This window comes from Psammomys obesus, unplaced genomic scaffold (genome assembly GCF_907164565.1).
Source record: "Psammomys obesus unplaced genomic scaffold, mPsaObe1.curated_primary_1811, whole genome shotgun sequence".
Taxonomy (NCBI): domain Eukaryota; kingdom Metazoa; phylum Chordata; class Mammalia; order Rodentia; family Muridae; genus Psammomys; species Psammomys obesus.
Window position 1 is genome coordinate 26,923,377 of NW_026596117.1, and position 20,201 is coordinate 26,943,577.

The 20,201-nt window shown below is 43.4% G+C and overlaps 1 protein-coding gene across 4 annotated transcripts in view; it reads left to right on the forward strand.

Annotated features, from left to right (window-relative positions):
* The window catches only part of Ntrk2 (neurotrophic receptor tyrosine kinase 2), a 297,297-nt gene that overhangs the window by 29,303 nt on the left and 247,793 nt on the right, over window positions 1–20,201 (forward strand). For all 4 annotated transcript variants that reach the window (XM_055629282.1, XM_055629285.1, XM_055629283.1 and 1 more), the window contains 4 exons: window positions 3,399–3,473; window positions 3,587–3,658; window positions 7,801–7,869; window positions 11,655–11,809. In XM_055629282.1, coding sequence (XP_055485257.1) covers window positions 3,399–3,473; window positions 3,587–3,658; window positions 7,801–7,869; window positions 11,655–11,809 — 371 coding nt within the window. The remainder of the gene's footprint in view (window positions 1–3,398; window positions 3,474–3,586; window positions 3,659–7,800; window positions 7,870–11,654; window positions 11,810–20,201) is intronic.

The following is a 20,201-nucleotide window of genomic DNA, read 5'->3' on the forward strand; positions in this document are numbered from 1 at the left end:
CACACACACACACACACACACACACACACACACACACACACACACACCAGTTTTATAATTTTGTATGGCCTTTAAGAGGCTTTCAGAAAAATCGATCTAATCTTAGATCCAAGAATAATCATACTGTGCTGAGAGCTGCTCACTCCTTTATGACTCTTTTATGTGCATCTGTCTCTGACATAATTTACCCTCTTTTTTTCTTGACGGTTTGCAACCAAAAAAACTTGCAAAATAAAAATTTGACACTTCTAACAAGTCAGCATTTTTGCTTGGCTTTGTTTTGTTCGTTTTGTATGGGACAGGGTCTCACTGCATGTCATTGGCTGTCCTGGAACTCATTATGCACAGCAGACTGGCCTCAGACTCACAGCAATCCACCTGCCTCTTCCAAGTGCTGGGATTAAAGGCATGCACTGACATGCCTGGCCAAGCTAATGCCTCTTTAGTCTTGTGAGTTTTTGTTTTGTTTTGTTTTGTTTTTAGCTCAATAGCGTCTCATCCCTTGCTTTTCTTTCCTCTGTTTGCTAGATCATTGTTCAAGTATAGTTGCTGAGTACAACTAGGTCATGTATAATCTAAATATCGGGTTAAAATGAAATAAACATTTAAAAATGGCACGAACAACTGAAAGAAAGGTCGAAGCAACGATAAATGTTTTTGCTGTGGATGTTGATTAGATTGTGCAAGTGGTTTTGTCTTCTTGGGGAGAATGCAGCGTTGATCCCTGTAGAAAGAAATGCAAAATGTAGAGGGTTCCAGAAGGATGACAGGCAGGCACTGTGCATTGGGAGGTGGGCTTGCCTGATGCCTTAATGGTGAATCCACTGGTTCTTCCTCTCCTGCTGCTGGGGCATAAAGAAAGTGCTAAAAATACTTAGCTCTCTGGAATCCGGGTCTGAGTGTAAACTCACTGAGAGGAATGAGGTCACTGTGGTCTTCCTGAAAATGTCAGTGCAATGAAATTCTTAGAAGAAAAACCCCAAAATGTGATGATTTTGAAACATTTTATAAAAACTTGATGTCAAAAATTGAGCATTCAGTTCAAGTCTTAAAATATTTCCTTCTTCTGTGGCTGGTGGAGGAGGGAGGGGTGGCTGGCTTCCTTCTTGTGTGCTGTGAGGGCTGGCTCCATTAGCAATCTGAGAGGTGGAGACTTTGCTGACCTCCTGTTTTGGAGATGAGGTTTTTGATGTAGTGTTTGTGTGGCTCCTTTTAAAAGAATTTTGGTTTTCGTGTAGTTTATATACTCAGCCATTCAATTTCAATTTTAATGTGCCCTGATTCTACTTTCCCTATTATTTTTATGGATCTGTGTGTGTGAGTGTGTTTGTGAGCTTGTACATGAACATACGTGAGTATCTGTGTGTGTGTGTGTGTGAGTGTGTGCATCGTCTGTAGTCTATCTGTACATATGTGTGAGGGCACACTTATCTCTGTGTGCTTGTGTGGAGGCCAGGTCTCAGCTTTCTCTATTGCTTTCTATCTTATTTTTTCAGACAGTGTCCCTCACTGAACCTGGAGCTTGCCATTTCATCCAGAGTGGCTGGCCCTGGAGCCCATGGGTTTGCCTATGTCCATAGCCCAGGAATTAAGTTTCCATGTGCACGCTGCCGGCTTTCATGTGCTTCCCCCAGCTCACACAGCAGGCTGCCTACCCACTGAGCCACCTTCTCAGCCATAATTTGCCCAAGTCCCTACCATACTTCTTGTCGTTTTTTTTTCTTCTGTTGGGTAGAGAGACCCAGAGATGCTGTGTGCCCCCATGTCTCATTACTCCAGTTATTTATTTCCATCTTAACTCATTGTTAACAGAACAGCTAGCTGTATGTTGGCTTTCGTGTATTAATGAAAGTGTTACATGTTTGAATGTTTTTCTTTTAAATGACAAAGGAAAATTCACCCAACCATGACTCCCATAGTACCTTTGTAACTGCAACTGCTGCCTGTCTATCCTTCCATCATCCATCCGTCCACCATCCATCCGTCTGTATATACATACATACATCTTCAGTCATTATAAAACATCAATACGTACCTTATTCATCTATTGTCCATTATCTCGTTCATCCACCCATACACCACCCATCCATCTGTATGTACCTACATACGTATATACATACATACATTATCCGTCCATCATCCAACCATCGGTACCCATCCATCAACTCAGCATCCACCTACACATCCATCTATCCATCAATCATTCACCTATCACCTGTACATCATCTAACTGACCTATGAGTTGTGGTGCATATTAAGAATTTTAAAAACAGTTACGACTGTGACGCAATTGCATAGAGATGGGACTTAAACAGCTGTCTTACAGAGCAGAGTACAAAAACTGCAGGATGGTAGTTTTAAGAGCTGCATGTCTGGAGACTTTATTGATTGCACACAACAGACCTCCAGATCAAGCTCAGTAATATCTAACTTCAGAGAGGGCTATGTCCAGACATCCAAGTTGTATTTTCAGGATGCTGTCCCTTTTTATGTCTCCTTAGCTTTCTTCTTCATGTTATCTTCATTCTTGGATGCCCTCTTTCTTGTGGCGGGGAATTCACCTGTTGGAAGCTCGAGGCTTGTTTTATTCTTCAGCTGTGAGTCCAGAGAATGAGCAAGACCTGACTTCTCCCTCCCAGGAGTCATAGCCTTAAGTCTTGTTTCACTGGTCTTGCTGAGGTCACATGCACCTCTCTCAGCCAATCATAATGGCCAAGGAAATATGCTCTGTGTAGCTAGAGTTAACGCCTACACTTGGAAGCACTGGGGGCAGGGCAGGAGAGTTTGGGCTTCACTAAGGCCACCTGGGGCTTGTGGAATGTGGTTCTTCAAAGGAAATCCTGGAACTGTTGCTGACAAAGGCAGAAGGGGAGGATGCTGGCCAAGAAAAGAAGAGAGAGGAAGATGGGAGAAAAAAGGAGGAAGTGAGTAGGTCTCCTGGAGTGTGCAGAGCACGTGGCTTTTCTCACAGTTCCCCAGGCTGTCATCACAGGCATGCCACACATTTGAGTGGTAGTGGGTGTACTTTCAGGACGTTTTCGTCTTTACAAAGTGGTGGCACCTTTAAAAGGGGAAGAAAATGGAAGATTTGAGGCAGGGAAGCGAGGAAAGATGAGGTACCTGGTGAGCTGGCCATCGATGGTGAATTCTAGAGAGTTTAACCCTGTTACCTTCACTGGGGATAGGGATAGCTGAGGAAGTGGTCAACACATTCAAACCAACTTTATGAAATGCCCAGAGAACCAGTGATAACAGAAGAATTATATAGCTGGTGTGCGCAGAAGGGGCTCCTTACACAGCTTGGTAAGGCTGTAAGGCTGTGTGGAAGGCTCCCATCACTCACTCCTGTTCCCCACTGCCTTCTGAGTCACCCATATTCCCTTTCTGCTCTGTTACAGTTTCATTGCAAATCAGAAAAGGTTAGAAATCATCAATGAAGATGACGTTGAAGCTTACGTGGGGCTGAAAAACCTGTGAGTACTGAGCACTTACACACATTAGCTGAGAGACTTTGTGTACTGAGGTGGCCAGGTAGGCGATCTGCTAGTTTGTTTTAATGTGAATGCCGCTGTGTGTTTCTTTGTAGGACAATTGTGGATTCCGGATTAAAATTTGTGGCTTACAAGGCGTTTCTGAAGAATGGCAACCTGCGGCACGTGTGAGTAGACCCTGGCCTGTCTGCTTCCCAGGACCCAGATTACCCAGCGTTTTCTCACTCTTGTTTATTTTCCTTTCCTGCCAACTCTAAGCCTCCTTCTTAAAAGCTAGCATGGCTGTGATAACAGCTTAGGAACATTAGCTTTGATTCTGTTTGATTTCTGAATGGCTTCGAAGGGGACTTAGAACAGCCTGTTTATTCCCTTTCATGAATTTCTGGGCCATTTCCATCTTGGACAGAGCGCTGGGCCAACGGCAAGGACTCTGATGTGAAAACGATGTCCTTGTACCGAGTTCTGGATTCTTTTCTTTGGAATGGAGACACACTCCTTGGAAGACATCAAGCTAACTAATCAAGACGCTGACTTGGCCTTGGACGGTTTAAGGAAATAAAAATTACTATTGCTTTTCCCTTTATAATAGGACTATTTGAACCTTCATTTTCTCAACAGCATGTGCTGTGAATTGACAAAAATAGGGGAAAAAATCAATCACTGTATATGCTAAAGGGTCAGATGGCTCTTATTGTAAGGACTGCTTCTCTTCCAAGTCATGCTACCAACTTCAACTGGAAATGCAGCAGATACATGGTTTTCTGCTGAGTCCCCTCAGTGGTACCATCAAGTCAATAAATTATGGCTTTCCTGAGATATTCTATTAAGCGGATAACCCAAAAGACAGAAATGTCCGTGGCCCTGCCCCCAAACTCAGACTCCCTCACACCGTGAGTTTCTGATGGGAATCTTCTACTGTTCCCTGGTTCTTGTTGACCAAATTCTCTTCACAATGGTCTCTTCAGCATTTCATAGTTTGCTGTTTACTTGCAGGGTCTCACTTGCATAGATACTTCACTTGAGTAGAATGATGCGTATGCTTTCAGTACATAGGCAAAATTCTGGTTTAAGGGAGCTCTGACACTTAATCAGCCAGCTAACTCCTCACCACGTTCTTAAGACAGGAGTAAAGAAGACAAAATTTCTGCCACCACCATCATCTTGAAACATCTGTCCCCTTTCCCTCCCTGGGGAAAACAGTTCCCCGGCTGATTTCCATGCCGGTTATTAAAGAATTTATTGTCTTGAAGCAGCCGGCCTGGATGCTCTGTGGAGATGTGTTGATATTACTGAAGACCTTAATTTCATAAAGTCATTATCAGGAGTTCATATTTTATATGTGACAGGAATAATGAAGCCACTTTCTAAGATATAAAACATTCTGCAAACCCGGGATAAAACTCTGGGCACATTTTAAAACACATTTTCTTGAAACACTTCTTGACAGCCTGTCTGGGTCGGTTTGCTGGGTCACTCTTGATGTGTGTGTAGCTCTTAGTGGCACAACCATGACAGGAGAAGAATGGGAAAACGTCCCACAGCAACCTCTTAGCAGTAATTAATGACCTCCACAGATAAGTTTTTGAATTTTCATTACAGATAACCCTAGAACCAAATTGCTCAGCCGTTGCATTATGTGCATTCTGTTTCCATGGGGGGCTGATGTTCCAATAAGAACAGTGGGCCGTGGCTAACTGTAGTTTTATTGATATACTTTGTGTGTGTATGTTGCTGTATAATAGAACAATTTTAATGGTTTTCTAGCTTCATGTATCTGTCTCACTCCAGAGGGATAGATTATTCTGTATAGTTTCTTCACCAGGCTACAATCAGGAGCCAATAATTGATCACACTTCAGAAACTCTATTGATGTGTGTAGCTATTGTCAAGTAACATGACACAATGAAATTAGGCAAGCATTCAGACCATCAGGAAGAGTGGCGAGATGCCAGTGAGCGTCACACATCCACATCCAGGTAAAGAAGGAGGCTCTTCCTAGCCACAGCACGAGAGGGAATCCAGTAGCCTTGGAGGATGGTAGGGATGTGGAGAAGGAGTCAGTCTTCTGTCCCAGCCTCTGCTTGGGATGAGGACCCCAGGGACCAGCTCGTTTTGCCTGGATATCCTGAAAGCAAACTGCACTGACTTCAGTTATCAACACAGTGAGGTGCATGTGGCAATTGAAGAAACCTGCGCTTAAAGCTGTCTCTCTGCAGCCCTGAGATGGCCTGAAGGTCACTCTGAGCTCCCTTAACTATACAGAAATGTGGGAAAGATGGGTCTGTTTAACCGCGTCTGTTTAACCCTGGCTCCCCTCTGCCTCAGTTTGCCTGGTCCGCGTTATCCTCACACAGTGACCATCAGGAACTGGTCTCCGAATGTATGCCTTTAATTGCTGCCCAGCCCCTAAAGCCCCAGGGACTGTGAGAAAAGCCAGCATTTGTGTTTTCCAGGGGCTTTGCCGAGGTGCTAATTAGGCTCTTAGCAAAGTTTTACAATCAAACAGTAAGAGGATTGTTGATTTTTTTTCTTCCTTCTTCCTCCTTTTTGGCTTTTGGCCCCATTCCTAAGTATGCTTCATAAAACTCATCTTGTTCTTTGGCCCGTAACCCCACGCTGCACTATGCCGCTGGCAGCCCAACAGAGCAGCTGCTTCCAGGGAGGGTAGCACAGAGCTGACAGGAGCGCTGCTCCAAAGGGCAGCAAGGAACTGATGGGGAAAGCGTCTCCTTCCCTGCCTTTGCTTTCTCTCTCTCCTGCTCTCTACCTTTTTCTCTCTTCCTCTCCTCTCATCCCCCCCACTCTCTCCACTCTCTTCCTCTGTTCTCATCCCTCTACTTTTATTTATGGGGGGGGCAGATCTTTTTCTTTTTTAGAAAGATTGGGGTTTGTGGTGAGTAGGAACATGTCTGAGCCTTAAAGACAGGCAGAGGCTTCTGCTGTGGTGTCCACGGAAACCATTCTTAATTCCCGTTCCAAAAGAAAAGACCCACATAGGCATGCCTTACAACTTCCCTGTGGATTATATTTTCATGTGGGATACCATTTCCTGTGGGCGAGCACAAAGTGCTAGCGTGAAGGGAAATGATACAAGCTTACAAGGCACGAGGACATCCTCCTGTCAGTGGTGCAGGTGGGTGGAAATCTCCCTGGGGGCTTTCCACTGGGTGGACACACCCATTCTTGAGTTCCAAGCCATTCACCAGCTTACACTGTTAGGTCATGCTTCAGCTCCTGGGCCCCGGGCCCTCTCTGAAGAGGTCTGAGAAGTCACTGAGCTGACATAGCATGCTGGTCTCAGGTTCAGGGCAGGGCCAGGATTGCCATTCTTCTAGGCCTGTCTCATCCACCTTAGGTACCTGCTTTCCTGGATGAGAGCAAGACACAAAGATCCTTGCAGGCGGGGTCTTGGCTCTTTTTGTGGAAGTAGCTGTTCATTCTCCACTTTTGTTACTTGTCAAAAATAAAATGTTCAGAGGCTCAGGAACTTTCAGTTTAAGTGGTAAACAAATTCAGCTGCCAGGATCAATGATGGCTGGGAGTTTCCCATCCCAGTGATCATGCTCAAATCAAATGCCCATCCATCTGACGGAAAAAAAAAGCCTATTTGGAACACACCAGGAAATTCATAAGGTTGCCCTCCCCTGACCCCTCCTGTCATGGGTAGAGCATCTTTCCATTGGTTTGTTTAAATATAAAGTAGCTGTGTTTCTGGAGAGCTCAAGGTAAAGCCTGGCACACACTCTGTTCCCCAGTTTTTACCCTTTTCTCTTCAAGGGGTTACTTGCTCATAAAGTCACATGTCAATCGTCCCACCAAGTGCTTTCAGTCAGCAGGTGTGTTCTTTCCCGGAAAGACAGTTTAAATTCTGTCTATTCCAAATTTTGTTTGTCATGTACCTCAAAATGTTCAAGATGCTTTTCAGTTTTAGAGCCTCTCCCCCCCTCACATGAGGTTATAAAGGGATACTTTGTTATATGTTCCCCACTTAAATGTTCAAAGCGTCAGGATCTCCACTAGGCCGAGGAGTGGACTTTCGATTAGCATGTGAAACATAAGCTTTTCGGTGAAACAAAGATAGTGAAAATAGACTCTGATAAGTGTACACTCTTTCATAGTCTACATGAACCATAAGAGAGGCAGGGACCTCAGAAAGTTATCTTTCCAGGTAAGAGACACAATTGGGCCCAAGGAACCTGTGAACCCCAATCCAAGAAAATTAGACTTTGAAAATGAAATCTCTATTTGAGCACACAATTCTGAAATCATAACCTTTAAATTCACACCTAATGTATCTGATTTCTTTCAGTAATTTCACACGAAACAAGCTGACGAGTTTGTCTAGGAAGCATTTCCGCCACCTTGACTTGTCTGAGCTGTAAGTAATGATTTTGTCTGGCATTTGGGAGGAAATTTTCAAAAGAAAGGATAATTAAGTATTTTTTTTAAATGAGTATCATTGCAAGTTTATGTTGCATCAAAATTCTTGAAAATGAGTTCTCCAGTTCTGCCCCAGTTGGGTGATTAAAATCTCAGTCTCAATTATATGTCATTATGATCAGTTGAATGTTGTTTTTACATAAATAATTTATTTTCTAATAGAGGGAAAAGAGAAAAAAAAAGCAGCAGGGAGTTTTGTGTTAAAGTAGTCTTATATTTCATCTCGTCTGGCTCTTATTTTACCCAAGCCCTAAAATAAAGCCTGTTCATCAAAGAGGAACTTATAGTGGGTAACACCTTCAGCTTTGTCGTCAGCCCTTAGGTAGAGTCAGCCCAGGCAGAGAGGTCATTTCCTTACACACCATCTCCCTCACCTGTTCTTTAAGGCCTACCACTATGTTAGATATTTATACTTATGTCCCAATCTCCTCTGCTGTAAAGTGATAGAAAGAACATCGAGACATTTTATGGCTGATAGTCAACATCTCTGTGTCCTCACTCCTTGGGGTAGTCACCACAAGGGCGACATGAAAGGCTGCTATTGATGAGGTGGGGTGCTTGAAGGGACCCCAAGGCTTGTGGGCCTGGAAGGACAGGGCTCAGGGGATTGGGAAGAAGCATTGACTTAAACAAGTCACTTTAAAGAAGTCTATTCTCAGTGTTTATTTTCTTCTCTGGGAAAGTCAGGGGAATGGGGGGAGGTTGTCATATTCCACATCATCACACATCAAAAGCCAGAGGGGGGACTGAAGTTTCCTAATGAAGCTTTACAGCTCAGGGTAAAGGAAGAGGGTTCCAGGGCCGCTGCCCTGCTCCCAGAGGCCAGAGAAGTGGAACTGGGCCGTGATTCTGCCTCCCATCTGGGACAGTTCCTGTCCCCACCTTGCTGTTGTTCCAGACAGTGATGGGGCTAAGAGGTGGCTTGAGCTCTGAGTACCAGGACCAAGTCCCCTAGACAAGTTGCCACAGTGGGACCCGAGCCTCCAAGGCTGACGTGTGAGCACATGCGGCAGCTCCATCTGAGTGCTGGCTGCACTGAGTGGGAACTCCTTGCCACATCCACAGAGATGGCTGGGGAGCAACTCAGCCAGGGCTTGGAGAAAGATGAGGACATTTTGCTTCAACCAATAGGGAGCCATCTTGCCAGAAATAGCCACACCCAGCAGAGCCTGACTGCAGGTCTGGTTTCTGAAGATACTGTGTGTGGGAATGGGTGGGGAAGTAGTCAGCTGTGGATTGTGGGGTGCGTAGGGATTTTGTCTAACAGACTGGAGAAGAGTCTGGGGTGATGGCATGGTTCCCAAGTTAACGCCAAAAGGAGGAGGGCACACAGGGCATCTTTGTAAAGAGAATCCTACACTCTGCTCGAGCAGGTCATGCAGACACTCCCAGCGGAGAGGTCACAAATTTCCAAGCAGGAAAAGGTTACATGGTGAGAGTCTTGACAACTGGCAATTATTGGGAATGAGCTAGCTTCAGGGAGTTGAAGCACCAGTGTCTACTTCCTTAAGTTACTTTAAATTTATGCTAGTACAGCGTGACAGTCAATGTTTATACATATAAGAATGGATACATAGGTAGACATATATGCATATATCCATCATGGTCTCAAACTTTCAGTGCTCAAATTGTTTTCTTCTACCTATTTTGAAATATAAATTATCGATGAATATTGAGTAAATAATTCACATTAATTACCGATTAATAGTAAGCCTGCTCCATTGCAAAATGCTGTGACTGCCATTATCTAACTGTGGCTTCGTACCCAGTTGCCAGGCCAGGCTGTCTCCCTGCCCCTTCCCACCACTGTTCTCAGCCTCCAGAAACCACTACCTTATGGCTATGAGGCCAGTTCAGTTAGCTTCCACATGTGAGCGAGCCGTTTCGTTTGCCTTTGGCATTCCTAACACAGGACGGGATGGGACACCCCAAAGGCAGGTGAGCGACGCAGAACACGGAACTCTAGGCAAAGGTGTTGGGTGCTGCTGCATAACACTTCCTGGATAGGCTAATGGTTAGAGTTCTGCTTTCCAGTTCACGTTTCAAAATTCTATTGGCAGCGTTGTCCAACAGCTCACTTCTCGAGTGCGTTACCCATTAGAGTGAAGGAGGGAAGTTTGTGTCTAGGATTCCATCCTTTAGTGGGAGAGGTTGGTGCCTGGGCAAATCAATGAGACCATCACATGAAAGGAGCAGCTCTCCAGTGGGGCTGTGTGGCCCTGTGACACCCTGGAGGAAGGGGCCAGCTCTCCACCAGGGGCTCTGGGCCATGTGAACACCCCGGCTTCGTAACTGAAGCATCTCGGCTTATTTAATTACAGCCTCATTTTAGAAAGACTTCAGCTATTTGTGTGCTCAGAGCTCTAGGAAATATCTTGGGTGATGTGAGTTTGAGCCAATGATGGGACTTTTCTGCCTCAGATTCCATGTCTCATGGCATCAAATCCTATTTTGATATTGGCGGGATATTTGGAGATGAGTGAGCAGATACAAATTAAACCGGTCTACCCTGACCACATTTCCCCCTGTGAAACTCACAGAAAAGTCTCCGGGGACCGCTGAGATTCTTAGAACGCAATCAGAAAACCACAGGAGTAAATGATGCTGCAAAGCCAGGTCCTGTCCTCGGGAAATCTTAAGTATTGCGGTTAATGCTAGGCAGAGTCTATGTAACGATTGAAAATGGCCTCATTTAAAGGTTCATTATCATAAATGGAATTCATCTTAAATAGGCCACTGAGCATTATAAATAAGCATTAAAGATTCCTCCCCCTCCCCCGTGGTTATTGTTTTCCTTCTTGAACACTTCCTCCTCCACCCACTGTAGTATGTACAAGTCCAGACAGCATTGCTGAGGGCTGGCTGGAGGTGTGTCTTTCTGCACACCTTCGTATCCTGCACAGCTTAGCTGGGGAGCCCAGTGTCTCACCCTCTGAAATGCTCCCTGGGTGGAGGATGTGCATATGTGTTCTCTATCTCTCTCCCGTCCAGCTTCTGCCCTCAACTTTTTTGCACGACTGAAAAGGACTCTGGTTGCATGATGCAGAAAGGCAAAGAGAGACAGCTGCCTGGTCCTCGCTCCTCAGCCCCAGACTCCTGTCTCCCATTTCATTTTAAAAGGACACAATATGATTGTGCTCCCCCACTGAAGTGAGAACTCTTAGATCTCCAGCCTGATCAGACATAGGTGTGTCAATGCTTCTAAGAAATTACCATTGGTGACCAGGCATGGTGGTGCAGGCCTTTAATCCCAGCTCTGGGGAGTCAGAGGCAGGCAGATCTCTTTGAGCTTGAGGCCAGCCTAGTCTACAAAGCAAGTCCACGAAAGCCAGAGCTAAACAGAGAAACCCTGTCTCAAAAATAAAAAGAAAAGAAAAATTATCGTTGGCATTTTCACTTAAGTACAGAACAGCACCCTTCCCTGCCATGAGATGCTCTGTCATAGCCGTGTTTGTGCAGATCTGTTTTCCTACATGATCTGCAAAGTTCTGCATCTCTTTGCTATCTTTAGCCTCCACTGTTTTGTTTGCACGTAACAACAGCACAGCAGTATTAGACAATGGAGTGAATAGTAAAGCACTGTTACGCCGTGAAGGTGGGTGTGACTTTCAAAGGTTGGCAGCTAGGAAATATTCCTCCCGTCGTCATTCGTGATCGTCATTCCTAAGGCGAAACTGAACGTCAAGTGGGAGCCTGATCGGGTTGCGTTTCTGTTCCATGTAGGATCCTGGTGGGCAATCCGTTCACGTGTTCCTGTGAGATTATGTGGATCAAGACTCTTCAGGAGACTAAATCCAGCCCCGACACTCAGGATTTGTACTGCCTCAATGAAAGCAGCAACAACACCCCCCTGGCAAACCTGCAGATACCCAATTGTGGTAATTTAATTTTTAATCAATGAGTTCTAGTTGCTATTAATTATCCTAATTGCCTTGGTGTCGTAGCGAGCCTGTGAAGAATACCACCACCCAGACTTCCCAGGGTGTGTGTCAAGGGTGTCTCTGGCGAATCAGACCTTTACATGCAGTGTGGAGATGCCAGCTGGGACCACCTCTAGTGAATATTCTAAGTAGAACATTGCTTCTGAATGGCTGATGTTAAAGAACATGGAGGAAGAAGGGTGCTGTTAATTCCTTTGCTGGTTTGTCTGTGTCTCCGCCCATCATCTATCCAACTAGTCACTTTCCCCAAAAAATATCCATGAAGAGTGCAGCCCTTCCCAAGTCTCACACACACTTGGTTGGCACCAAGCAATCTAGAGGAAGGATGTCGGGTGCTGACAGAGCCCTCGCAGCTGAGGTAGACAGTCCAAACCCACCCATCCTCAGGCTTGCCTTGCTGCCCCATGCCCTGTCTCCTGTGCTGTGGCCACCGCGCTCCCACCTGCTTGTCCCTGCATCTGGGTTCAGGCTCTCTACTTTACTGTCACCTTCCATTCTTCCCAACATTTCCATCTTGGGACAAAACGCAGCTCTCAGTGAGAGCTAGTGTTCTGCAAGGAAGCTTTTAGCTCCTGTGACTTATCTCTACAATAACACATGCGGGTGTTATTCCTTCTCCAAAATTTTGGTCAGTTAGTCAAACAGTTGACAAGTTCACAATTCTGTTTGCTCTTGCCTAGTGGTTGGCTGGTGACAAGGTAGGAAATCACGTAGCTCTTTATTCCTGTCTACAAGAATGTGCATTTGCCCTTTGCCTTTAGGTTAGGAGCCCATATTTGAAGTCCCACTTCTATCTAACCAGCACTGTTGCTGCTTACTCTTAAAGATAATTTGATAATGATAGTAAACACATAAGTGCTTGCTCTTTACTACAAAGGACCTTATTCCCAAAGAGAGCGCTTGCCCATCACACAGATTTTTCTGTCACAGTCTTCCTTTCTCATTGTGGGGGAATTTCGCTTTGCTCACTTGTCAGCTCCCCTCAACCTTCTTTGCCAGCCAACATTAAAAACAAAGAAACAAACAAACAACAAAGCTACCCCCCCAATCAACTCTTAATATGTGTGTGTTCCCAGCTGATAGGAGCTGGCTCTTTTCCTCCTGGGCACATGCTAAGACTGCTGAGAGACGATGCCTAGAGAGACAAGGCTGTTACTGTTGAGTCACCTGGCCATTTGGCTCCCACTCAGATCCCCACAGCTGCTCTGGCCTTCTGATCCAGGAAACACAGAAGAGAGAGCATCCCACACAGCCTTTGTCCCAAGAGCTGCCTCTGAATGGTGTCTGCTTTGTCCTTGCCCGATACCAGCTCTATGTTTATCAGTCTTTAACTGTGGCCACGCGGTCTTGACATGGTTCACAGGTGACTCATTGTTGGCGTGGCTGACCGTTAAGATGTGAACAAAAGAAATGTTCAAAGTAAACGGATTCGTTTTTTTCTTAGGCTACTAGGATGTGAACAAAAAAAATATTCAAAGTAAACAGGTACTTATTTTTCCTTAGTCTGTCTTTGATATTTTCTTTTGTTTTTCTACATGTTTCCTAATGAAGTATGTGTTTGAGAGTCGTATTTTCACATCTCCCTCCCCCCTTGCCAGGGGAGCTGAGGCTTGATTGAGTCACAAGCACTAAATGGTCGCATTTATAATGCACTCGAGTGTCTCAGTGCTTGTTGAAGCAACATTTGAGGCTATGTCAGGTGAATTTGTATATGAAGTTTTTGTCACTTTCCTGATCAGAAATTGTTCTGTACGTTCCTTACTCATTTGTGTTTTCCAAAGCATTTTACTTATCTGCAATCGCATAGGTGATATCAACACATTTTATCATGAAAAAGTATTTTCCTGCATTTTTTATTTTTGTATTTATAATCATTTCAGGTCAGTACAGACAGACCCATCATAGCCTTTCTAACTTTTGTGGTCAAATGTATCTTAGTTACACTAAATGTTCCATGTTGGTGGCTATTTGACTTTTTTCCAACTTTAAAGAAAGATTTTATTTTATTTATTTGTAATTTAAAAAAAATTTTCATGTGTATGCGTGTGCCTGAGTGTATGTATGTGCACCACATGTGTGCAGTGCCCAAAGGAGCCACAAGAGGGCATCTGATCTCCTGGAACAGGAATCTCAGTACCATGAGGGTGTTGGTTGAAAACTGAACCTTGCTGTCTGGAAGAGCAGCCAGAGCTCTTAATTTATTAGTACATAGTGTTCCCACAGCGTCCTTCACCATGCTCCTGTAAGTGTTCATCTAGGAGACATCACAGAGAACTGAACTTTATCTTAGGTGTGCCTTGAAAGTCTGCCGCCTCCATCACTTACCATGCTAGCACATTATATACTTGGATATCAGCAAACTTCTTAGTTTATCTCTCTGAAAAGTGCTGCCTGGCCTTCCAATTTACATTTCCCAGTTATTAAGTATTCTTCCGTGTATATCGAACTGTTTCATGCTTTGGTGCGTTTACCTCTTTCTATGCTTTCCTTCATTTTCTGTAGGATTTCTTTTTTCTTTCATTTATTTACACCTGTAATGTCTGGTTTTTTTTTTTTTAATTTTTTTGAAAGTTATAAAGTACACTTCTGGCTTTTTGAAAAAAAATATAAATCCAAAGCATTTATTACATATATTTCAACATATGTTTTCTACAAGTAGCTAGAGTTTATAACATCAAAAAGACAGTCAAATACTTATAGTTCTCTATATTTCTTTACCCACTTCTCAGCAGTTTGTATCTCAGATTTTGTTTTTATTTTATGTTTCTGTTCAGAAGAAAATGTTTACAAGCAGTTGACTGACGATGGTGTTGGATTTCATGCATTGCCACTTATTAGGAAGAAGCTCATAATTATAAGGAGATACAAATGGCATGAGTTCCTAGATGTGTAACAATAAAAAAGGCATTTGGAGATAAATAACTTATTTTTTAAAATGTTTATAAAGGTGAATTAGTAACTGATTCAGCAATACATTGAAAAAGCAATAACCAATGTATTTTTACTTAAGAAACTAAAATTTTTTTTCTTACCATACCACCATAGGTGTATATTCTTGTAACTAGCAGCAAAGAGACATTAAATATAAGTCATAAGCCCAGGAGCCTGGCAGATGAAACACTGAGACACACGCATGCCTAAACCACAGGGCAAGAATTGGGGGAAATGATAACAATGCTCAATAGAGTTTTTAAACTTTTTTTTTTAATTATTTTTTAGTTTGTTTGGTTTTGGTTTTTTGAGACAGAGTTTCTCTGTGTAGTCTTGGCTGTTCTGGACTCGCTTTGTAGACCAGTCTGGCCTAGAACTCACAGAGATCTACCTGCCTCTGCCTCCCTGAGTGCTGGGAGAGTTTTTAAAAGTTTAAAATATATTTTAGGGTTTTAGTTGGTGAATATTTATTGCACAAGACACTGGGCTACCCAAAGACATCCAGTCAATTATGTGAGGCCCTCTGAGTGCATTCTCTCTGTTCTCGTCTCTCCTCTCTTTGTTTCCTTAGCAATTTTGCTTATGTCTTTATGTCATAGACATGATTTTATGTATCTATGCAAAGTCCAGAAAGTGCAAATGAGGAAAGACATGAGATGCTTGTCTTTTTGAGACTGGTTTGATTCACCCAACATGATTACTGGTCAGTTGCCTCAGTTTCCCTGTGGATGACAGACCTTCAGTCTTCTGTGTAAAGCATGCCATGCTTTGTTTGCTCATGCCCTCCTGGTGGGCATCTAGGCTAGTTTTCTATCTTAGCAGTAGTGAACATGAATGTTCAGCTTTCTCTGTGATGTGTTCACTTGGAGTCCACCTCGGAGTGGTCGAGCTTGGTCACGTGGTCTATATTTTTGTTTTCTGAAGAGCCTCCATAGTGATTTCCATGGTGGCTGGACCACTTTGCATCTAGCAGTGCTTGCGGGTTCCCCTACGTTCATAGCCTCACCAGTGTTTGTTACTGTTTGCTTTTGTTTTGGTTTTGGTTTTAATGTCAATGATTCTGACAGGGGCAAGGTAGAAGAAGGCAAGGTAAAAAATTTGCACTCATCAATCTAGTGAGGCTGAACTTTGTTTGTTTGTTTGTTTTTGGTTTTTAGACACAGGGTTTCTCTGTGTAGCTCTGGCTGTCCTGGACTCGCTTTGTAGACCAGGCTGGCCTCTAACTCATAGAGATCCTCCTGCCTCTGCCTCCCTGAGTGCTGGGGTTACAGGCATGCACCACCATGCTCAGTGAGGTTGAGCATTTTTTAATCCTGCCACCTTGCTGAAAATATTTATCAGCTCTAAGAGTTTTCTGATGAAGTCTTTAGGGTCTCAAGTATTACCTCATCTAAAAATAGGGATGGTTCAGTTTCTTGCTTTCTTATTAATATCTCCTTCATTTTCTTGTCTTGTCTTAGTTGTTTCAGCCAATACTTCAAGCACTATATTAAATAAGGAGAGTGAATACTCATACCATGTTAGTGAAAATGCTTTGGATTTCTTCCATTTGTTATAATGTTGGTTACAGGTTTGTTGCAATATAGCCTTTCATATATATTTTTTTCCTTCCTAGTCTTTTCAGGGTTTTTGTTATAAAGCCAAGCTGGACTTTGTCAAAAGCCATTTCTGCGTCTATAAAGATGATCCTGAGATTTCTGTTCTTGAGTCTGCTTCTGTGTTGGATTACATTTACCGATCTGGAAATGTTGTGCCATCCTGTGCCATTGGAATTAAGTTGACTTTGCTCATGGTGAACAGTCTTTTTGATGTGCACATGTATTTGGCTTGCAAGTATTTTACTGATGAATTTTGCAAATATGATCATGAGGAAAATTGCCCTCTAATTTCCTTTTTGTTGTTGTTATGTCTTACCTGGTTTTTGATATCACGATACTACTATCATCCTAAAAGGGATATGTTAACGGATGACCTGTTTGTTAAGAGCAGGGTAATGAGGTCCTCTTACCTGAATGTGGAAGGACTTATCTGTCATTATATCTGGTAGTGCTTGTCTTATGACTTCAGATGCACCGTGTTCAGTGTGTCACATGATTTGAATGGCAATATGCTCTTCATGGATTAGTTGTTTTCTGATCTGTACAAAGTGGCCTTCTTTGTATCTTAGGCCTGGTTCTAACTTGAGTCTAGTTTGTCATGTGTTAGAACAGTGAGAGTTGCTTTTTTTTTTCCTTGGTTTCATTTGCGTGGAATTCCCTTCCCAGCCCTTCACCCTAAAGTTGACACCATATTTGATGAAGACATACCTCCTTTCTTGGAGGTAGCAAAGAGACAGATCACTTTTCAATGGAGTCTGCTGGACTGTGTCTTTTGATTGGGGCAATCGACACAATTGATATTTGGAGTTATCAAAAGGTGTGTATTACATCCCATCTTGTTTAACTTTGATTTTGTAGTGTTTGGGTTTTTGCATCCAGCCTCCGTGTAACTGCCGTTCATCTGCTTTGTTCTTTCCTGTAGCTTGTTGGATGTATTTGCCTTTCTCTTCACCCAGAGGAGTCTTTAACCTATCTCTGTAGGCCTGACTAATAAGTCATAAATTCCTTTAGCTTTGTTTACATCGTGGAAGTTTTCCTTTCTCCTTCAATTGTGAGAGATAGTGTTGCTGTGTACGGTATTCTGGGTAAGAAATCATTGGCTTTCAGAGCTTGAACTATATCGTGCTAAACCTGCCTGCCTTTTAAGGTTTCTGCTGAGTGTCTGCTGCTCCAGTGAACTTGCCTTTATATGTGATTGGGTATTTCTATCTTGCAGTGTTCAATATACTTTCTTTGCTGTATATATTTTCTGCTTTGACTATAGATTTGTGATCTGATCTCTTCTCAATGCCTCCAGTACTAGGATTGGGATTTCTTTTAATAGATTTGGTTTTTTTGTGTTTCTATACTGGGACTTGAACATCAAGAATATTAATTTATTGTTTGTTTCTTTCTTATCTTCTTAAAATTTAACTCATCAGTCTCTTTTGGTAGATGTATTTCCCATGTTCAGGAGAGGACTGAGTTAAGCAGAGTTGAGGTGTCTTTTTCTCTTTGGGATTGGTACCTAGGCCAGTGACTTTATCTTTACTTTCCCTTGAGTGTCAGGCTCTGTCCTGGGTCAACTTTGACCTCCTGCTTGGCTCTGCAGCCTTGTGTGGGAGTTGTGGGACTCCCTACTCCTGTGGATTTGCTTGAGGACACATTAGAGTCCCTCTCTGCAGCCCAGCTTCCTTCACTGTGCTGTAGAGCTCCCTGCATGCCCGTGGACCTAATCCTAGATCAGGTAAGACCCAGCCCTGACCACAGTTTCCATTGCTCTCGTGCATCTGTGGATTTTACCCAATGTCAGTACAGGTCTCCTCTCTGGGTCTGCAAGTTACACAAGCATCATCCTGGCATGGCATGTGATGGGACATTGGAGAACAATTTTGGGGAGTTAGTTCTTTTGCCAGGAGGGCTCTAGAGATTGAACTGAGGTCATCAGACCACTATCTTTATCTCCTGAGCTAGACTGGCAATCCAAATCACCTTATTCTTATAATGAGATGTTTGTGGTGTTCAAGCATGAGGGGTTGATATTTTACTTTTCTCTGCTGGACTGGGCACGACAAGAGTGGGGGTGGGGCATCTAGTGTAGCAGTTAACATCGTCAGCTTCGTATTCAGGGTATTGAGGCTCAATCCTGGTGCTACCCAAAGTCCCCAGTGACATGTCTGTCATTGTCACATTGAAGAAGGTCTTGTCCCTCTTCTTACTCCAGCCAGGGGGTAGAATGGGGCCTTATCACCATTCCTGTTATATTTTGCTGATGGTCCCAACCTGCAGAGATTGGGAGTACCTCTATAGAGGCTGTGGCACAAACTGTGCCTTGTTTCTCTACGTTTCTGAAACCCTCTAGGCTTCAGAAAGATGATCAGATGCAAGGTAACAGACATGCGTGCAATTTCCACACTCATTGGATAAAGGGTGCAGTGAGCTATGTTCCTGAGAAATGGAAATGGATCCCACAAATGTTGCCAGAGAGGATAACACTGACTGGTTGTGTGGATATCTCTTTTGTCAGGGTGGAGCAGGATCAAGGAAGGTCCTCTCTGCTGCTCATGCTGGTTTCTTACTCAAGCAATCTTCCTGTTGGCCTTTTTCAATGGAAAAGCTTCTGTAACTCCTTCTGGCTAACTCAGATTTATACTTCAATTTTTAAATACTACAATTAAGACCTTTTTTTTTTTTTTTGGTTTTTTGAGACAGGATTTCTCTGTGTAGCCTTGGCTGTCCTGGACTCTCTTGGTAGACCAGGCTGACCTCAAACTCACAAAGATCTGCTTGCATCTGCCTCAAGTTCTGGGAACACAGGTGTGCCCCACTGCTCCCAGCTACAATTATGACTTACTATTATCTGGGGGCTTCATTAGAAAGTGTTAACAGTGATGGAAATGGTCCATTCTAGGCAGACAGTGAACTTAGAAAGGTGCCATTTCTCTGGGTCATATGAAAACAGCTGAGTTCACTAGCAACCAGTTATTGTGAGAATGAGGCCCTGTAGGAAATGTAAACCACAAGCTTGCTTGCTGCTGGAGGAAGACGGCAGGTACTATGTAAAACACACTTAGCAGAAACCTGTTATTCATAATGACAATTTCCATTTTCAGTTCTCCCAAGGACTCCTCAAAGCATCCACGAAATAAGGGCTTAGTAAGGGCGTGTGGTCGTGAGGGTCAGCACAGGTGCACATGTGCCCGGGAGGAGAGGCTTGCTCTCTGAGTTAAGTTTATGTCAGTGATTTATTTACATGATTTACTGCCAGCTTTAGCAGCAAGTCTGAAGCAGTGCGCACTTCTGCTTTGTGCATAGCAGGGCACACTCTCTGTTGTTTCGCTTTAAGTCGGGTCCCACTTCGTTACCGTTCAGAGACTGAGGGCTAGGGCTCTGCTGTTCAGTGTGGAAGCGAGACCAGAGCAGCATCTTAAGATGGTTTATTTCTGTCTTCCTGAACAAAACGACTCCTGCTTCTGTGTCTTGTTTTGTTTGATTTCACTTTATTGAAGATTAGTTTTTATTTTTGAAGATAAAGCAAAGCCCACAGCGGGTTGTTGCTTTTCTTCATCCTTTTTAGAATGTCAAACGGAGCTGCTGAAATTGTTATTTCTACGTCGTCTGGCAGTTGCCACTTCTGTAATACGACTCACAAAAGCTTAGATGTGTAATGTCCAGTTTGAACTTAGAAAGATGGTTTTAAATTTTCTGTCATTTCTCCTCTTTTTCTTTCTTTCTTTCTTTCTTTCTTTCTTTCTTTCTTTCTTTCTTTCTTTCTTTCTTTCTTTCTTTCTTTCTTTCTTTCTTTCCTTCCTTCCTTCCTT